The sequence below is a fragment of the Meleagris gallopavo genome, chromosome 1 (genome assembly GCF_905368555.1).
Source record: "Meleagris gallopavo chromosome 1, MGAL_WU_HG_1.1, whole genome shotgun sequence".
NCBI classification, from domain to species: domain Eukaryota; kingdom Metazoa; phylum Chordata; class Aves; order Galliformes; family Phasianidae; genus Meleagris; species Meleagris gallopavo.
In genome coordinates this window covers 136,875,995-136,895,520 of record NC_139404.1, presented here as the reverse complement: position 1 = coordinate 136,895,520, position 19,526 = coordinate 136,875,995, and the positions used below count along the sequence as shown (strand labels likewise).

The 19,526-nt window shown below is 46.3% G+C and overlaps 2 protein-coding genes across 15 annotated transcripts in view; one reads left to right on the top strand and one right to left on the bottom strand.

Moving 5' to 3' along the window:
- CARS2 (cysteinyl-tRNA synthetase 2, mitochondrial) overlaps positions 1–14,320 on the top strand; it is a 42,677-nt gene extending 28,357 nt beyond the window's left edge. For 6 of the 9 annotated variants that reach the window (XM_085215522.1, XM_085215521.1, XM_085215523.1 and 3 more), the window contains 6 exons: positions 2,639–2,705; positions 6,000–6,138; positions 7,868–7,991; positions 9,357–9,455; positions 12,363–12,626; positions 14,162–14,320. In XM_085215522.1, coding sequence (XP_085071648.1) covers positions 2,639–2,705; positions 6,000–6,138; positions 7,868–7,991; positions 9,357–9,455; positions 12,363–12,626; positions 14,162–14,236 — 768 coding nt within the window. In that variant the 3' untranslated portion in view covers positions 14,237–14,320. Of the gene's footprint in view, positions 1–2,638; positions 2,706–5,999; positions 6,139–7,867; positions 7,992–9,356; positions 9,456–10,216; positions 10,298–10,372; positions 10,541–12,362; positions 12,627–14,161 lie in introns of those variants that run through there. The other 3 variants (XR_014880832.1, XR_014880833.1, XM_085215520.1) reach the window with 3 other exon arrangements.
- A 460-nt stretch (positions 14,321–14,780) lies between these two features.
- Positions 14,781–19,526, bottom strand: part of NAXD (NAD(P)HX dehydratase) — a 50,167-nt gene continuing 45,421 nt past the window's right edge. For 4 of the 6 annotated variants that reach the window (XM_085215514.1, XM_085215515.1, XM_085215518.1 and 1 more), the window contains exons 11-12: positions 19,175–19,295; positions 16,682–17,086 (exon numbers count right to left, since the gene is read on the bottom strand). In XM_085215514.1, coding sequence (XP_085071640.1) covers positions 16,936–17,086; positions 19,175–19,295 — 272 coding nt within the window. In that variant the 3' untranslated portion in view covers positions 16,682–16,935. Of the gene's footprint in view, positions 16,384–16,681; positions 17,087–19,174; positions 19,296–19,526 lie in introns of those variants that run through there. The other 2 variants (XR_014880830.1, XR_014880831.1) reach the window with 2 other exon arrangements.

Here is a 19,526-nt window from a genome sequence, read left to right as displayed (position 1 = left end):
TTTTTCCCCGTGAAGGTCCATGAAGAGGTTGAGCTCGAGTTTGTAGTGCAGCACAGAGCAGGGTTTCTGTGTCACCACATCTGTGATGCACTGTACGTAACACCAACATGATAGCTGGCACTTGTTGTTAGAAGCAGGTAATTTGCTTCCTTGAGACAAAGCTTTAGAGGCAGTTTCAGCACATATGTTCCCCTCCGCCCCTTGGAAAACTAGTTAAAATCCTTTTAAATCGGCATGAGCTGCTTTACTCTTAATTCTCCCCATCTTGTCTTGTCTGCATACAGTTAAGCCCTGTCTCCCCCAGGAATATTATCCATCGCTCACAGTTTTCACAGCAGTTTCCTGAGTCTGAGCAGATGTTGTAGGCAGGACAGAGAAGTGACCATTAATGCAACACGTGCAATGAAAAAAAAAAAAAAAAAGTATGGAAATATTCCCCTCTATTTTTGCAGTGGAGCTTCTTTGCATGGAGGAAAGTGCTGTGCAGGAGGCAATTGTAGCAATGTGCTTAACAACAAAAAATTCAAGACCAGCTCTCTTCCCATGCTGGTCTCGTCTTTTAATTTCACAATTAGACATGGTTAGCAAGTATTAATCCTCTCCTGCAAGTAACTTGCAGCCCAGCGAACCACATTTCTTCCCATGCGGCCTTCCTGCATCCTGGACATTAAGCCCTCTGTGGAACTTTGTGAGTGTGCTCTGAACAATTCACGGCCTCCGATGGTGCCGCCAGCTTTTCCTTTGTCTGGGGTGGCAGAGAAGCACAGAGCACATTCCTGGCAGGCACTGAGGCATGGCTCGCCTTTCCTGCTGCCTCGCTGGATGCTCTCTGTCCAGCTGCACTATTTTTCTTCCCCCTTCTTCCTTTCTCTGTGTTTCTTTCTTGTGTTTTAGTCTTGTTTTCTTTAATGGCTGTTAATTCTCACCTCCAAAATCAGCGGTGATGCACAGCCAAGCAACCAGCTTTGGAATATCTACGGTACTTTCTTTCTCCATGTTCTGTTTTTAATGAACTGATTTCTGGAAATTCCCTCCCAGATTCAAAGTTTTCCTCATTAGAATTCATTTCCTTGTTTTAGTATTATCACATATTAGCCTTAAGGACATTGAGGTGCTGGAGCAGGTCCAAAGAAGGGCAACAAGGCTGCTGAAGGGCTTGGAGAATATGGCCTACGAGGAGAGACTGAAGGAACTGGGACTGTTCAGTCTGCGGAAAAGGAGGCTGAGGGGAGACCTTATTGCTCCCTTCCAATACCTGAAAGGTGCTTACAGCGAGAGTGGGGTTGGTCTCTTCTCACTGGTGACAGGTGACAGGATGAGGGGAAATGGCCTCAAGTTGCACCAGGGGAGGTTTAGCTTGGATATCAGGAAGCACTTCTTTACAGAAAGGGTTGTGAAGCACTGGAATAGGCTCCCCAGGGAGGTGGTTGAGTCACCATCCCTGGATGTGTTTAAAATCCATTTGGATGTGGTGCTCAGGGACATGATTTAGTGCAGGGTTGTTAGGGTAGTATGGTTAGGTTGTGGTTGGACTCAATGATCTTTAAGGTGTTTTCCAACCTGAGCTGTTCTATGATTCTGTGATAAAGCTTCTGAGAGCGCCAAGCACATGAAGTTACACAGAGTTGATTTTAAAAACAGCCATTTAGTATTACAATCTGTTTCTTGATTTAGCTTGCCCCGATTGCCTCTGTTGCTTCTATTTCCACTTGAGAGACTGCACAGTGCTGATGTGTGCTGCCCTCCATGCTCAGGCTCTTCGATGTTCGGGCTGCTAGCAGAAGCTAAACTTCAAAAAGTACACCTTTAAGCAAATGACATTTCTACATTTTCTTACTTGCGCTGACTTCACCCTATGATTTTGTATTGGCAGTGGTGCTTTAGTGTTACAAACTTCCTGTCACTGATTTTCAAATTAAAAATCAGGAAAGCAGTGGCAGTTAATCGTCCACCTTGTCCAACCTTCTTGCTGAGAGCAGAGCTGCTGAGTGATTGAATGTTTTATCAGTGTACCTTCCACGCATTTAAATAGTTCTTTATAGGGGTAATAAATTATTTTTAAAGCTAGATAAGTAGTAGGGTGAAATTAATGAGGTTTTGCAGCCAGCATAGATAAATTCCAGCAATATATATATATATGTACATTAAAAAAAGAGTTATTTTTATTCACTCAGTTTTCTTTCACATGCTCCAGAAAAGTTGCCCTCTTGTTCCAGTCTTTCATAAGCTTTGCAAAACTTGGTAGCTGTCCTTTCCTGCGAGGTCACGTCCTAGTTTTGGTCTGATAGCTTTGGTTTGTTTATGCAAAAGTCTCTATTCAATGCACAGATAATAATTCCAAATTATTTACCAATGCCATGTATTCGTGATTGACGTTTCATGTATATTGATGTCTTCTATCTATATATACTCATCTATCTTATACGTACATGGCAGTAGACTTCAGTTTAGACGTTAGACCAGATCTCTAATTTAAAGTTTTAATCCTGTCTTCAAGTATGATTATGGGCTTTTTGTAAAATCTGTCTGCCTGAATGCTGTAAAATGTTGTAAAACTAGTGCGAGAGGATTGAACAGCAGATTGAGAAACGGTTTGATGTGATGCTAATGATATAATCTTTTTGTGGGTCGGGTTTAGGATTTTCTGAAGAAATTCTCCTCGGATCAGTTCAGGATGTTCTGTTTGCGCAGCAGGTACAGCTCAGGTAAGAAGAAGGTGCGTGTGGCTCATCGCGTTCCTCCCAGCCTGGATTTCCAGGGGTGCCTTGGAGCTCTCTCCTTGTGGGTGGAAATGTTCCCTGCCCAGAGAAGCTGTGGCAGCACCGTCCCTGGAAGTGTTCGAGGCCAGGTTGGGTGGGCCCCTGGGCAGCCTGGTCTTGTGCCTCATTTAGTGATTGGCTGCCCTGCCCAGGGCAGGGGATTGGAAGTGGATGATCTTTGATGTTCCTTCCAACCCAAGCTGTTCTCTGATTCCCTATAGGACTGCTCTTAAGCCAACATTTAGAAAAGCATCTTTATCAAGGGCAGTGCTTAACTGTTTGTCTGAATACCTTCCTTCCTTCCTCACGGGAGGAAATAAATTGTGCATGCTCCAGCGGTGCTGGGTTGCAGCTGGGGGCATGTGAGAATCTCATGTGAGTGTGTTACTGAAACAAAGGATGAAGGAAAAAGGCTTAGGACCTACAGAACTGTCATGCACATATTTATTCTGTAAGCAGGAATTGATGCTGGGTTGCCTCCAAGGTGAGGAATGATACTGAGCCCTACAAGTGCCTGCACATCCTTCTCTGCTGCTCCTGAACTGGTTGCATCTGGACACATATGAGAACGATGTGACAATTCTAAGCGGTTAAACGTCTTCCTGTGATAAAAGCAGAGGGCTACCTTGTAAATCCAGGCAGATTTGATAACAGGAAGTGGTGGTGGTGTATTGGAATACAGTGCCAGTATGCTGCTTGGTAGGTAAGAATTGCTGGAAGGTCTGCAGTGCTTGTCAGGATGTGATGCTGATGGCACGAACTATGTCAGATAAGCAGGCAGAGTCAGGTACTTGTTATGCAGTCCGTCAGCAAGTGTCCATGCCATCAGCTCAGTTCTGCTCAAAGATAAGTTTGCTTCATTCCTTCTTGTCTTGCTGTCTGCTTCCAAAGTGATTTTGTCAGAAATGAGATCCTAAGCGCCTCCTTTTTGTTCCTAAAAAGGTTTCTGTAGCCTAAACCTATTTGTGATGTTTCCTGCCATCCCAGACTTTGAAGGAGGTTGTGCTGGGGAGCTGGATGCTATTAAAGGTCTCATCAGGGTGAGCTCATGAAAGGCCTTTAGGAGCGCTCTGGTGAGGCCAGTGTCTGAGAGCGCTTCTCTGGAACGTGGAGGTGGTGTCCACCAGAATAAAGCTCCTCTGTGCAGATCAGGCTGTGTTCCCTGGGGCTGGGGGGTCACCTAGAGGGTGTCACTTCTGGCTGCAGACATTGGCATTACTGAGCAGTAGAAGCACACAGCTTAGAGACATGGCCAGTAAAATGGTTTGACATTGATGTGGCCTGTGGAAAGAGATGTGCTGCAATTTGGTATTGCAGCAGTGGGAGACTGGGGTTGGCTCCTCCTCTCAGGGAAACAGATGGAAAATGCTGGGTGGCTCTTCCACGTGTGCTTCTTCCACATGTGCTCCCTGCCTCCACCTCACCCTGTGTATCCATCTCCGCAGCGGGTCGGGGAGCAACAAGATGCTTACAGAAGAGCGAATGTGCTCAGCTGCCGATGCTGCTTTTGTCAATGATTTCTGGCCTCTGTGCTGTACTTAACGAATAAATCAGTGTGAGGGCATCAGTCGCACGCTCAGTACCCTGTGTTGTGGCAGCACGAAGCTGGATGCCTCACCTGTGCAGGAAAGCTGAAAAAGCCAGATGGAAAGGGCCTTGGTGCTAGACTGTGCTCTCCTCCTGGTACCTGTGGGTGTCCTCTTCTTGGCATAAATTGCAGCTGGGTCCATGTAGGGAAATGGTCTATCCTGAATGCAGCACAGTAAAAGCGTGTGGTGCCCTCTTGGCTGCTTCTGGGTGCAGCTGGTGGGGAGAGATGCTGTGCCTGCAACCCCGAGTCACTGGGTTTCCTCTTGCGTTCCATCACGTGTGGCTTTGCTCTCACTGTTGCACATGGGTGAAGCTGCTGTGGGCACTGGAGTTTGACCTCCAAAACCCTCTGCTGCTCTCTGGAACAGGCTTAAGAGATTTTCTGAGCTTGAATGGTGGTGTGCAGTGTGTGTGCAGTGCGTGGCGGTTCAGGAGAATGCCCTGAATCAGCGGAGAAGAATGGATTTAATCAAAGCTTCATCAGAATAAACTTCCATCAAGTATTCCCCTCAGAGCCCTGTAACCAGGGCGATGGGTTGAGTAATCATAGCAGATATCAACGATCTCTTTCAGTACCTCGCCGTTTTCTGAAAGTCAGTACCTCAGCCTTTTAAAAAGCTTCATAAAGCTTAATTTTAAGACCAGCGTTAGTGGGACAGTAATGTGGATTTTTAATTGCACACAAGTGGAAAATCTGACAAACACAGCCCAGGGTTATATGCCTCATCTCTCCTGGGCTGAATCCCACGGGAAGTCTGTTCAAACAGCTAGGTCTCCCCAGGTATGGAGAATTGAAGTGATGTTACACCAACTGTTTATGGCCCCTCAATGGAAGTGACTGACGCTGATGTGGTACTGTTGGAAGGAGCACACTTAGCAGACTCAGCTCCCACAAAGCCTGCTGAGCTGACTGGCCATCAGGCAGTGTGCTAGCAGTCCAGGTCAGCAGGGCTTAAGGGTCGGTGTGTGAGCTGGGTGTGATGGATCGCAGCACAGGTGGGCCCTCATGAGTGCCACCAGTCTGTATTTTCTTTGGGAGTCACTTTGGCAAATGGGTATGGCTGGCTCAGCTTTGGTACTGCAGTTGGATTCTGTACTAGATATATGATCCAGATTGCCAAGTCCTAGATTTGTTGGTGCTGGTGAAGCAGTCCTCTAACTGTGAGTGCCTGTATCCCTCACAGGGTCTGTGCCTTAGGGTTTGGTGCCCTTGGATATCTCCAAAGACAGGTCTTGCCTGCCTAAATTAGAACAGGAATGGAGTTCGGGGGGAAATCAAAGCTGTGTCCTCCTGGCTTAAATCTGGTGGGGACAATCAGAAATACATCCCATCCAACACTTCAGTACAGAAAAACCTGAGCTGTTGCCTCAGTGAGCTTCCAGACAGTCTTCAAAACAGCCTGATTCTTTTCCAGTAGGTTATACGTTGTCATATATAGGAATTGTCTTTTACGTTGATCTTCATAATTCACTTATTGCAACTTAAGGATGCTGTCTAATTAGAAGTGCAAGTAATTTTAAGAAAAATTTGCTGTGACAAAGAGTAACAAACATTTTTGCTGGAATGACTGTGTCAGAATACTGTGCCTAACTGTGACAGCCACATCCTCTGTATCATAATGCTCAGATATTTTGTTTTTCATTTCTTAGCTGTAGAATTTAGCGATGAGACCATGAATGATGCCAAGAACATTCTCCAGGCAATCTCCTCATTTATTAGAGATGCAAATGCTTATATAAAAGGACAGCTGGTGTGTGACCCTGTTAGAGAAGACGTACTGTGGGAAAGGTAAGTGTGCTTCCTCTATCTAAAGACTGTGATTATTTGCAATGATTTGCAAATTGCTGACAGGCTTAGAGGGCTGAACTCAGTAGCTTACTGAGTTCTATCGAAGAAGCAGGACAAGATGAAGGACTGAGAAGCAATCTTCCCTGCCACCCCTCATCTGGCTTTTTTCCTTCTTTTTCTTGCCAGCTGTTTTTGCTCATAGTTTGCTATGCTTGCTTTATTGTATCTGTTGTATCCTTGTTACTTCTCTACTATGCCTGACCTATTGTAGGTTTTTTTGCACCTCCTGACTGATGTAGAAGGAAAATCTGTGAAGTTGTAAGGCTACTCAGGATGTCAGAAGGAATGTGTGTTAGCGACTGGACAGCTGGGAAGTAATGTGCCTTGGGCACGTGAGCTTATAGTCAGATGTGCTGACAGCTTAGTGTGGGGCAGAGGGCAGAAGGATTGCTCAGAAACTGGCCAAGACAGATGTCATAAGGAAAGAAGTTATGGTTATTGGGACCCTGACAATGACAAGGAGAATATCTTTGGAGTCCCTTATGAAAACTGGACTATCTTCCAGGGTAGGGAGATGTGGTTTCTGCTGGGTGTGAAACTGAGGAGTGTGGTGCTCTGGAAGGAGAGAAGGAGAGGCAGTGAATGCTCTGAAGTGACACGCATACAGGCAGCTCTGAGGCATGTGGTGAGAGGGAAGGGTGGTCTTTGCTGTAGAAGGGAGAGAACTTCTTGGTGGTGCATGTGTGTAGTTATTGAAGAGCTTGTGGCTGCACTGTGGCTCACAGGAAGCACTGAAGCATGCTACAGGAAGGGGAGGCTGAATTAACTGCTTGTAGTGTTTGACAGCTTCAGCTGGAGGCTGTGGGACACTTGGTGGGGATAAGGCTTTGAGGTGTGAGGCATGTAAAGAAATCAAAATAGATTGTCAGTGGAAAATGTAAGAGGGCAACGCTTGTGTATTGTTAAATACAAAGACAACCAAGGTGGTACAAAGTTCATATTTTTGGTAAGAGGTAGGTACTGAGCAGAGAAGGGCAAAGTCACAGGGAAGAGCTTAGGGTGGGGATGGGTTTAGGGTAGCAGCAATCTGATAGAGAGGCAGGCACTCCAGGCAAAACCACCCTGCAACAGGCAAAACAGGGAAAAGAGGAGCCTCAGAAGAGCCGGAGTAGCTGGAGGTCCCCAGATAACCGTGCTCCTTGGGCATCATTGTGAAACGGCCCCTGGATCAGTGCCTATCAGTGTGCAGTTCATCTGGCTTCTGACCAGAGAAAGCTGCCAGCACTGTTTGCAGCCCTGGTTAAGCTCTCCTGTCAAGTACTGGGGCGATGCGTGGGACAGAGCTTTGGAAGAGAAATGTGCCGATAGCACAAAAAGTGGGCTACTGGGGGGAAAAAGGGCTTAGCAAATAGTTGATGTGCTTAATATCAAGTGAATTTTCCATGTGGTTTTAAATGATTAGGCAAGCATTGCTCTACTGTTGCTGGTTCCTTTGGTTAGTGATGTTTATTGAACAGGTTTAACGCTCTGGATTTTGACAGGCGTCTAATTTCTCCCTTTGCAGATGCAGAATGTGCTCTTTCCTGACCAGTGCAGCATCTCCCAGAGCAGCTAAGAAGGAAATGGCAGTGTCCTTTCAGTGACTCCATCTGGCTGAATAGCTGATGAATTCAGCATACTGCTGGCATCTTGTTTGTCTTATCTTCAGTGTTGCCTCTCCTCTTTGCAGGCTGGCCAGCACAAAGGTAAACGTGAAGGCTGCGTTTGCAGATGACTTTGACACCTCCAGGGCTGTTGCAGCAATTATGGACCTCATTCACCATGGCAACAGACAGCTTAAGGCTGTTACTAAGGTAACCCATTAGGATACAGAGATCAGAAAATGACAGCTGTCCACTGTCCCACTGTTTAACACAGACAGATTAGTTTATTGTTCACGTAAGAAAACGGCAGAAACAAAGCTCCATAAATTGTTGACCTTAATGGTACCCATTTGTCCTGACTGTGTAGCAGGAATTGTATATGGCTGTTGTTTATGCCTCGCTGTGGACAAAGTGTGTCTCTTTTGCTGCCCTCTATTATTTATACCTGAGGTTTTTGAAAGGCCTGAAGCCATGGTGCCACGCTGCTAATTGTAATGCAGGCTTTATGGCCTTACTGTGCTTCTTTGCCTACTGTCCGTGCATAGAAATTGACCTAAGGGGAAGCAGGAGGTGGCTGTTCTTGGGGGGCTGTGGCAGGCAGGCACAGCGAGCTGCAGGTGCATGCTGGTGCCTGAGCTCAGCTCTGAGCCCTCAGGAACGTGTCTGGGAGCAGCCCCACTCCTGAGGCTTCAACTCCTGGGCAAGAGGTGTGCACTTTTCCTCCTTAACGACTGTGAGTGAATTCATGTGAACGTGGCTCTCTCCTCTTTAATCTTCTCATAATCCTTATCTCAGTTGGTACATTCCTGTCCCTTTTCCTCAGTGCTTCACATCAGCTCCTTCCAGTTCAGATCCTTTGCAATTTTCAGTTTGTGGTTTATCTCAGATTCTACTGGAGATACTGGATAAAGCCCAGTATCAGCTACTAATTTGGTTGTTTGTGTCTTTATTCTTTTTCTAGGCAAGCTTTAGCACCTTAAATCTCTTCTCAATCTGTCACTTAATCTTGATTTTTTTTTTTTTTTTTTTTCTTTAAAACTGAAATAAATGTGGAGGAAATAAATAAAGGCCTCTGTTCTTAAATATACTGCTGGTGCTAGCAGGGTATGGCACAACACCACAAGCAATCTCAGAGCAGTCTTGTTTAGATCAGTAAGACACTCAGTGAAGGTGGTGTGGTTTTTTTTTTTTGGTCATTTATTTTAAGAATGCCCTTGAACCTGTAGTTCTGTCTTCATTTGGTTCTCATGCGTGGAGCCCCTTCCATGCACAGAGTGCAGTTTTCAGGCCTCATTCGCTGTGCACACACAACATGCTGTGGTTTCATGCATCTCTTCCTCAGTGTGCCTGCTGGTAACAGCCCCCCTCCATGCGTGTGCATCTTTCCCCTTGGTTTTATGAGGTGAGGTGGCTGAGGGTGCTTTCAGAGCCGTGTCATTCCCCATCTGGGTGGGTCTCACTGGTAAGGGTGGAACTGTGCCATTAGCAGTGGTTTCCCCTGTGGGCTTGGCTGTCGAGAGCTGAATTCTGTAATGAGTATTGACCAGACAATCTCTTCTGAGTGTTTCTTAACAGGATGTTGGATCTCCCAGGAGCTCGGTTGTATACGGGAGCATTACTTCCTATGTAGAAAGCTTCTTTAATGCCCTCGGGATGTCCTTTGAAGAAAGGCAGGTATGAAACTCCTCTTTGGGATGTGCTGGTGTGTAGTAACAGTGTCAGCGTTATGCTCTGTGGAGCACTTGCTAAAAGCATCAGAGGGAACAGAGCTGTTTATGGCTTCAGTAAACCTTCCTGCATTGCTTGTGGTTTCTGCTGCGGTGTGTTAGAAAAGCATCTGAGCAGGCAGAAAAGGATGAAGCCCTGTGGGAGCCTGTTTCTTCCTGTGGGTGTCCCTGTATGACTTCTGCAGCTGTCGTGTTGTAGTAACGCACACTTGAGGAATGAAATGAGAAAGTTGGCACTTGAAAGCCTTTACATTGGTACCCTTATGTATGTGTTATGTACTTGGCTCTTCCTCTTTTTCTGATAGTTGCATCCAGGACCTTTACCTCACGTATCTCCTAGTACTTGGAAGGGCAGGAATGGAGAGGGAGAACAGCTCATTCCTTCAGACTGAGCTGTCTGTAAGCAAGTGTCACTGGATATGTATTTTCACTGAACTCAAAGCACCTTAATTCTTTCCTTCTTTGTGTGCTGCACTGGTTACTCTGGGTATCAGGGTAAGCAGACAGTGTTGGTGTGAGGTCACCAGGTAGAAGAGAGGCTCCCTGAGCTGGCTGCTGCCATGCTGACAAATGAGAGAAGAGGCTGCTGGGAGCAGCACTTGGGTTGGGGTACTTGCATACAGCTTGGGGGTCTGTCCTGCTCTTAAGATGCAATTCATTGCAGCTGGTGAGCCATGTAGTCTAACATAACTCCCTGTACTTCTGCAGTAGTCCCATTTTGTACAGTCATCTGGGTGCAAGCTACCTTTCTCTATGGGTTAGAGAAGGAGCCTGGACAGCCACAGGCAGGTAGGGTGAATGCATTTTTGCACTTACGATGGATTTGACCAGACAGAAGTCTCAGTAGATGTTTCTCTTACACAGCCCTCCCAGTTACTGCTGGGGTTCTGGCCCACGCATGGAAGGCATCATTGCCTGTTTGGAGCTTTTGAGCAAAGAATCATAGAAGCACAGAGTATCCTGAGTTGAAAGAACCACAAGGATCTTTGAGTCCAATGCCTGGTTCCACGCAGGTCCACCCAAAAATCCAAGGTGAGGCCTAAGTTCTCCCATGGAGTTCAGTGTTCCAGGAGTAATCATCCTGGGGACAGGCAAGGACCACATTTCCTTAGAAAACTCCATATGGGCCCTTTGAATTGATTGTTACTACAGAAGAAGAAAATTAAGCTCAGCTCTCAGAGCCCATGTGGTGTTTTACATGGCATGTTATACTGATCTGATATTCAGAGCTGTCCTCCATGGGGAGGATCCTGCCTTTGTGCCATGGATCAGTGCTTCCATGAATGTTGGCAGTAGTGCCTGTAGAAGCATGCTGCTCAGCCCCATTCACCATTCATCTTTACTCTCCTTCCCTTCTGCATTCAAGCATTTACTATGCTCTTCTCCCTGCCTTAGGTTCGTGGCTCTTAGATTTATTACTTTCAGTCCCATAAACTACTTCTTCAGAATGTTTATCAGGAAGAAATTCTTTACTGTGAGAGTGGTGAGACACTGGAACAGGCTGCCCAGTGAGGCTGTGGATGCCCTCCCTGGAAGCATTCAAGGCCAGGCTGGAGGGGGCTTTGAGCAACCTGGTCTAGAGGGAGGTGTCCCTGCTTATAGCAGGGGGTTGGAACCAGGTGATCTTAAGGTCCCTTCCAACCCAAATCACTCTATGATTCTATGTTTATTTCTTTTGAAAGTTTGCTGTCTTTCACAACAGTGCAGAGCACTGAACATCTCAAGCTCCAAGCCCTCAAATAGCTCTCTTCTGTTCCTCCCCTCCAGTTGTTCCCAGCCTCTGCAGCACCTCCTCCTCATCCCATCCTGCTGCTCTGTGATGACATGCTGTCCCCTCTGGCTTTAATTACTCAGCTGCAGTCCTGCTCCCAGCCAAGTATCACTGCAGCCACCTTGCCCTCCAGCACTGCTGTGCTTTACTAAGAGTAGAAGTAAAATGTAATAAAAAAATGTGACAGCGAAAGAGGGGAGATTTAGATGGGTTATAAGGAAATTTCTTTACAATAAAGGTGTTGAGGCACTGGCACAGGTTGCCCAGAGAGATGGTGGATGCCTCATCATTGGACATTCACAGTCAGGCTGGACCAGCCCCTGAGCACCCTGATTGAGCTGTAGGTGTCCCTGTTCACCGTAGGGAGTAGGGCTGGATGGCCTTTAAGGGTCCCTTGCAACTCAAGTGATTCTATGATTCTTTGATTAAAAAATGCCTCATTTTCCTTGGTTGTATTCCTTGAAGAGGGCTGGGGTTCATACACAGGGTAGGAGGCTGGTGTGTGTGCTCACTCCTGGGGAGCTCATAGCTGTTGGGCTGGGCTTCTGTTGTGCTGAGAGTTGCTGCCAGGCCCTGCTGCTATTCATTTGTCCAATCTCCTGTAAGTGATGCATGCTTTGGGCAGCAAAAATTCCTGTGGTGATGAGTTTTACAGCTGGGTTATGCAGCATGCTACATTCACACGGGTACCCGTGCTCCAACATGCTCTTGAATGTTTGGAAACACATGGAGCTACTTGAAAGTATGACTGTGCCATAACTTTGGGTAGTGAGGTGGTGCCCCATCCCTGGAGGTGCTCAAGGCCAGGTTGAATGGGGCCCTGGGCAGCTGAGCTGGTGGGGGGCAGCCCTGCCCATAGCACAGGGTTGGGGTGGTGGGCTGTAGAAGTCCCTTCCAGCCCAAAGTGTTGGGTGACTCTGTGATTCTTTGCACTTCTGTCCAGTGTGAGGAATGGGCTGCGATGTTTCAGTTACATCACTGTAATGGAAGGCACGCATCCAAGAGAGGTGGCAAGGCTGCTGAATTGTGATTGACTTTGAAATCGTTCTCAGATGTTTTTAAAACGACGTGTTTGGTTCGTAGGTGGCAGTAGGAGGAGGAAATACAGCTCTGCTCTCAAATGTGATGGATGAGCTCGTGAGCTTCCGCACAAAGGTTCGGAACTATGCTCTTGTGCTGCCGGAAGCCACAGAGACTGTGCAAATGGAGGAAGGTGATGTGGGAGCAAAAGGACCAAAAGAAGAACAGAAAGAGAAGAGACGACAGTTGATGCAGGAGAGAAAACCCCTCCTGGAGGCCTGTGACAGCCTGCGTGGGGACCTGGCTGCCTTTGGAATCCACATCAAGGTAGAAGACAGCTGCTCCCCGTATGAGATGGGCTATGGTTTGTCAGGCAGCATCCGGTTGTGCCCTTTCACAGCTCCCATCACTGTGCCCTCTCCCTGTACAACAGCAGTAGCAGGAGGCAGCTAATGGCCTGTCCTTCTGATCCTCAGCCTTGTGTCCCCGTGCAAGCCGTAGCTCCTTCTGCAGCTGCCAGGGGAGTGTTGTTTTGCCACTGAAAATCCCATTGTGTTCAGAAATCCTGAAATTGTCCCAGTTCAATACAGCAGAAGGGCTAGGAGTGATATGCGTTGTTTTAAAAGACTGAAAAGGAACGGGAAAGTAAACTGAGGTGACTGGTGGAAATATTGCCTTCCCTCTACCTACACACCCGTATCGAAAGGGTAGGTCCTCACATGAGGGTCTGTTCCTCGCTCTTGAGTTGTTTCCCTGGTTCCTGTACCACTTCTCTCTCCATGGTGCGTTCTGCTTTTAGTCTGTTCCTAATACCAATCTTCTCCTTTTGCGTTACCCTGACTGTGCTCAAGAGAAGTCCCCTCCAGTCATCCTCTGGGTTGCTGTCTCCTCCTGGTTTCAAGATGCTGCATTGCTGCTTCAGGGGGTGCTGCAGCTTCCGGCTCTGCGTTCTCACCTCAGCTTTAGCCCTCAGTTCCATCTTGCTTTTTATATGCAGAATCATCCCTGCTTTGCTCAGCAGTTCGCGTTGCTCCTTGCACATGAGCCGTGCTCAGCGTCCTTGCATCGTTTTACCACTGGGCAGATACAAAACAGGATCACGTGAGGGGGTGACCACAGGCATCCCTGTTAATTGCTGAGTGTGAGAGGCGTTGTCAGTGCTGCCCTTAAAAGCTCAGGATCTCAGATGGAAGCCAGCGTGCTGCTAAGCATTGGGCTGAGGGACAGAGCACTGCGGTGCTGAACTGCAGCTGTGAAAGCGGAGGGAGCTGTGGGAAGCTGGAACGTTTGCTTCCCTGTGTGTACACATCTGCCTTCTGCCGAACCTCCGTTCTCTGGTGCTGTTCTGAGACTGCTGGAGCTGCAGCACAAGGGGTTCTTCTCTGTGCTGTGCTGAAACTGACCCAGCACCCCCTGAGGGGTTTGGGCAGGGAGGGCTCGGCTGCTGTAGGCTGTAGTAGCAGCTCAGGGGGTGCTTAGAAGTGAATTGAGTAAAAGTCAGATTTGAAGAAAGGGCAATTTCTTCAACTGATTGAGTTTATGACTTCTGCGTGCTGTCTTTCGTGTCGCTCAGTGCATGTGAGGTTTGTCTGAATTACAGAGCTTCGAGCAACCAGGTGGAAATATCCATCAACCTACTGCTACCAAAGGCGTTCCTGGGGGATGGCATCACCACCTCTGTTCCCCGTTTGATTAATGGCTTTGCTGCACAAGGGTGATGTAGTAAAATAAATAAGGAAATAAATTTGAACCCTCTCAGTACTGCACATAGTACATTATGGGGCACCCAGACCGAGTGTGAGGCAGATACAGACCCTTTGTGATCCCAGCTGCTAGGCCTGACCCACTGCTTGTTCTTGCAGGACAGAAGCACAGCTTCGACGTGGGAAATGGCAGAAGGCGGGCGAGCAGAGCAGCAGGCTGAGGAGAAGAGCTGAGCCTTCAGCGCTGGACTTCTGGTTTAACTGCTGCGTTGTAAATACTGCCACTATCCTAATAAAGTATAAGGTGTAATCTTTTCAGTTTGCTTTTGCAGAGTGTGATTTCAGGGGCTCAGGGTGCGTCTGTCAGTACTGGAAAGAGGGAGGTGGTGCATGCAGTGCACTACTGGTCCCATTACTGAGCCTCTACGGAGCAAGCAGCCAGCACACAGCACAGGGGTGAGTGGGAGGGGTTGTGCCAGCCTCACCCAGGGCTGCAGGGTGGCTCTGTATGGGGCAGCTTGAATCAGCATTCAGTACTGAAACCCAAGGGGCTGTCAGGTGTGGTTTGACGACAGCCATAAAGGCAATTACAGTGCAGGTGAGATCAAATGCCTCTTTGCTTTGGCTGCGTGTGCTTCAAAGATAGGGGTGAGGCCATGTGCTGTGCGTGTGCTGCTGCTGTAACTCTGTGCTGCCATGACCTGGAAGCAGCAGCGGTTTTCACGCAGCCCAGCTTTGGGGGGACAAAGGTGCTCAGAACACAGGGAAATACACAGTATTAAGTTGCTATATTTTTATTTCCTACTGAAAGGAATTGCTACATTTCCAGAATGTTTAAAAATTGTAACAATTATTATTTGAGTACATTGGTGAATAACAAAGTTACAGCTCTTGTGTAGACTTAACCAACATGGCAGGTTGAGGTCTGTACTGATGGAGATACATTGGCTTGGTCTACAAATTCCATTTTGATACCCTGCCACTGATGTTCTAGATACAAAACCTTTTGCTCAGTGTTTTGCAGGAGATCTAGTAGCTGTTTTAAATCAGTTTGCTGATTTTTTTTATTTTTTAAAGGAGTTGGGCTTCTCCAATGAAGAGGGAAAAATCATGGTACCTTGGTTTCCCCCAGCACATTGGGAGGGTAGAAAACTGCTTAAAGTAAACACCAGAAATCCATCTCTTCTGAGTAGACAGGCTCTAAGAAGTCTGTGAACCCTCATAGACCAAAAAGAGCGAACATTTAAAAACCCATTTTACAAAATAGGTAACTGGGTTAAAAAGAAAAACAAAACGCATTGGGGTGAGGTAGTAGTCACAGTGCATACAGAAGTAGTAATGCTAAGGGCCAGAGGGGCAATAGGCAGAGCAGCCAGGTGCTTTCTGTGGGAAGCTATTGCAAGCTATGAGGACACGATCTGCCTCCACTTCAGAGTTGGAAAACAGTGGTTGCAATGAATGTTTAACACCTGTTTTAATACAAGGCACACCACTGTGTGCTTGTTCCTGCGTTTCAATGAGTAAATAAGCGGGAGCTAGAGTGTAGGTTCAGTGGTAGCACCACTTACTGCCAGCTCTCTGAGAGTGCTCAGAATGAACATGCTCCTCTCTCCATGTTGGGTCAATCCTCGCAAGCTTTGACTGAATTTCTAAAAATATGAAAAATGATTGTTATGCAGAATCCCATTCAACTTCCCCTTTATATCCGACACTGAATACCTCAAATCGGAAGGAACCCACAGGGATCATCCAGTCCAACTCCTGGCGCCACACAGGAGGTTTCCAGCATTCAAACCCTATGTCAGAGTGGAGCTGTTCTGCCATTGAGCCAGCCTAACAAACAGGGGCAGACCTGTCTTGGTCATGTCTCTGCATAGCCGCTCCACAAAGAGCTTTGGCCCCTGCCAGCATTTTTCTGTTCCTGTGGCTCACAGTGCACACAGCTGCCTGCCTTAGCTCTGATGTACAGGTACATGCTGTTGTCTGCTGTTAGTTCCTCCAGTTTGTATTCCTGTTGGCTAACAGATACCGACCTACGTATGTAAGTGCTCACGTTCTCAGAGCTCCAGTTCAGCAGCACTTTGAGTTCTACAACACTTTGCCATTACACCCAAGAGCCTGAGCAGGTCGGTTCAGTGGCACTGGGTTCCTACCCTGCGTAGCACCTCTCTGAATGAGAACGTGACACAAGTCATCGTGCCCAGTTCCGGATGACTGAGACCAGCTAAAGGACTAGAAAACAGTTCTTCTCTCAGGTAAGCATAAATGCTGTTTAATACTAATATACCTACAGTATATCCTTACTGTGCAATGGGGGAATCTTCCCAAAGCCGAGACCTTGAAGGAAGGATGTCCGGTCAAAATGAATGCTGCCTCTGGGACTGGGAATGGAAAAGGCAACTAGTTACATTCAACATCTAAAGCAATGCTCATGCATTCCCTTTCCAAGGAGGCTGACTTTCTGCTTCTTAAAGTGACTATACTACATGGCAAAACATGAAGTGCAATCGTTAGATTCTAGACAGAGGGTCTAAGGATGAACTCAGGACAACCGTGGTGCAATCTAAGAAATTCGGTTGAGCTGGTGGAAGAATTTTATTCTTACCTAAGTCTCAAGTGCATTGTTTTGCTGTTCATATTTCAGTTATTGCTCAATAACTATCAAAAAGAACAGAGGAATACTTTCAGCTTAGTTTTATTATATTATAACAGATCTGCAACTACAGCTTATTTCAGCCAAAACATTTCTGTATTCCAAACTCTTAAAAAATATCTACATTAATCATATTTTTCTATTCTTAAAAATAAAAAAAAAATCTACCTAGCATACCGATGCTGCTACAGCACTTGAAGGGTGCATTACTTAAATTCTACTGTAAATGCAATGATTCTTGCAGTCGTCGGTCTTCCTTCTCTTCTCAGCTGCTCTGACTTCAGGTTTCAAAAAGTTTGCTAAAAGCTGTTCCAACTTCTGAAACCATGTCAGAGGCTGTCATTGAACGTCCGAATTTTTGGAAGGCCTGGTTGTTGCACTGCCTCGTCAGAGAGCAAGCTCCAAATGCAGCCACGAGGAAGGGATTTTGACTAAAAGGAAAAAAATAAAATTATAAACCATAGCTGAACGTTCTGCTTCTAAACAAGTCTTGTGTAAGACTGATCCAGCCAGTGCAAATAACCCTATAATGGACCAGGGAGCTCCTCAGTGATGGAGTTGGAGCACACCAAGCCCTTACGCAGCCACACTGGTGTAAAAAAGTGCTTAAAAATGGGATGGCAACCCAGCCCTCACCTTAGCTGGCCCCTAAAAAATACCATACTTTTATTTCTCGCCCTTGGGTGTAACACTGGAGTTCCTTTCCCCATAAGCAACAGAGGGGACTCTGCTCTCAAAGGCAGTGTTGGGGTCATGGACAACCAGGTGGCAGTCAGTGAGAAGATGTATGAACACCTCATGAACTGCACAGAAGGTCATTACGTATCGTTAAATCAGCTTAACAAGAGCACTGTAACACCTGAAAGCCACAACAGAAACTCTCTTGAAGCTCCCTACGTTGATAAACTACCTAACAGTGTATCTGTGCCTAGCATGAACGCTAGCACTGATCGTCCCCCAAAGAAGGCAGCATAGATATGAGGCCCAACAGCCTGCACACACTTCTTATGTTCCCTAGCACCAGGTTCATGCCTATGGTATTGCAAAGCCATCACCTCAGCATCCTGCTTGCTTACTAGAAGAACCCTGTGTGCTGTACCAGAGCGTCTGCAGAACATGTGCTGGGTATCCAGTGTACGCCACGCACACAAATGAACTCGCCCTTTTCATTATGTAAAATCAAGTTACTCTTTTACTGACAGCTGCAACTTCAGCTACACCAACAACCCTGGTTTCATTTTCCATTCTGGATATGTTACGATTTATGTGATGGAAACGAGGAGATGATGATATTTAGCACACTAACTAGAGAAAGATGAAAAGTGGAGCAGGGATCTGGCATTTGCTGCAGTCAGCCACACTCAGTGGGGCACCCAGCAAGGCAGAATTCAGCCTTAAGCTTCAAAACTGTGCTCAGCCCTGGATACCCTCTCTCCAAATATCCAAGACTGAAAAAAATACAGAAAGAATTGGAAAGAAACCTAGCAAATGAGAGAGACTGCCGTGTGAGGAAATGCTGAAAATACAATCTTTGGAAGAAACAATAAGATGGTAATACCAACATTTGCTCAGCAAATTAAATGAAACACTCCACATCTTTTTCTCATGCAAACTACCATTTCATATACTACCAAAGGGTATATTACTGCTACTGCTACAACACTAGATGGGATGTACAATCACATTAACGACATATTTGAGAAGTACTTGGGGAAATCTTTTTGCTTAGTGGATTAACAAACATAATAAATTATTGAAAATAAGGATGAACTAAATGTATTTTTTTTTAAATGAGTATTTAGACTAAGAAAAAGCCTGATGCTTCATTACTTCAGACTGCAGTCTACATTCTATATAGCTCACTACATTCTGGGAAGAAGCACTGTTGTTCTCTAACAACTGCTTGTCATCCTTTACATTTCACTTAAAGCAGCTTCTTTCACAGACCACAAAACTCTACAGAGCAAGCAGTCAGCTGGGAATTGATGTAACTCAGCAGAAGAGCCAGCAGCCAGCTGCAGGTGAATGTCTGCTTTATGTATGAGCAAACAGGGCAGCTGCTTGGCCTTAAAACTGTCACCCTCTTGGAACCTGTATTTTGAGTTTCAACCCACCTGCTCCTCTATATTACTTAGGTGAATGCAAGGTAATTCACCAAGTTACAAAAGCAAAACTGCACCAAGCTTGGCTCTGAGTTACACAGGTGTTACTGAGAGTGACCACCACCTGCTTACCCTTCACACTTCCTGCTTACATTCAGCTGTTTTGGAAACACACACTCCATACATAAGTGTCTGTGGGAACTGAGCCAAGATCACACTCTTCTTCTGCCTCAAACTTGGGAAGCGTTTGTCTTGTGATGCACCTTACCTCCAGAGCACACTTGCAAAACTGCATGGATCCTTCAGTCCCAGTGTCTCCTCCAATTTTATCTGGACATGTCTAGAGCAGGACTACAGCAGTCGCCACAGGGGAACACAGACTCACAGCAATTAAGAAATTATTAATAATATCCGTACCCGTTTGTTTTTTCTGCTCCAGCCAGAAATGCCCAGTGTGCTAAGACTCCAAGGGAACCAGAAAGGAGGTCTCCTTGTCCTCCACATCTCCGGCTGCTTCCTTCGTGACTGCATACAAGCACTGTGAACGAGCAAACCAAAACCAGTCAGGTGCATTTCTTCTTCTAGACACCGTGATATTGCTGCAGCTGTGGGAGTGAAGCTCTGAGGGAACTCACAGGCAGCAGCATATGCTGAAATACGCTATTTGTTAACAACAACAAAATTAAATTGTGTTAATATTAAAAAAAAAAAACAACAACACTCTTTCCAGTTACTTTTTAATCCTTTGTAGGTAACGTGGCACAACGCA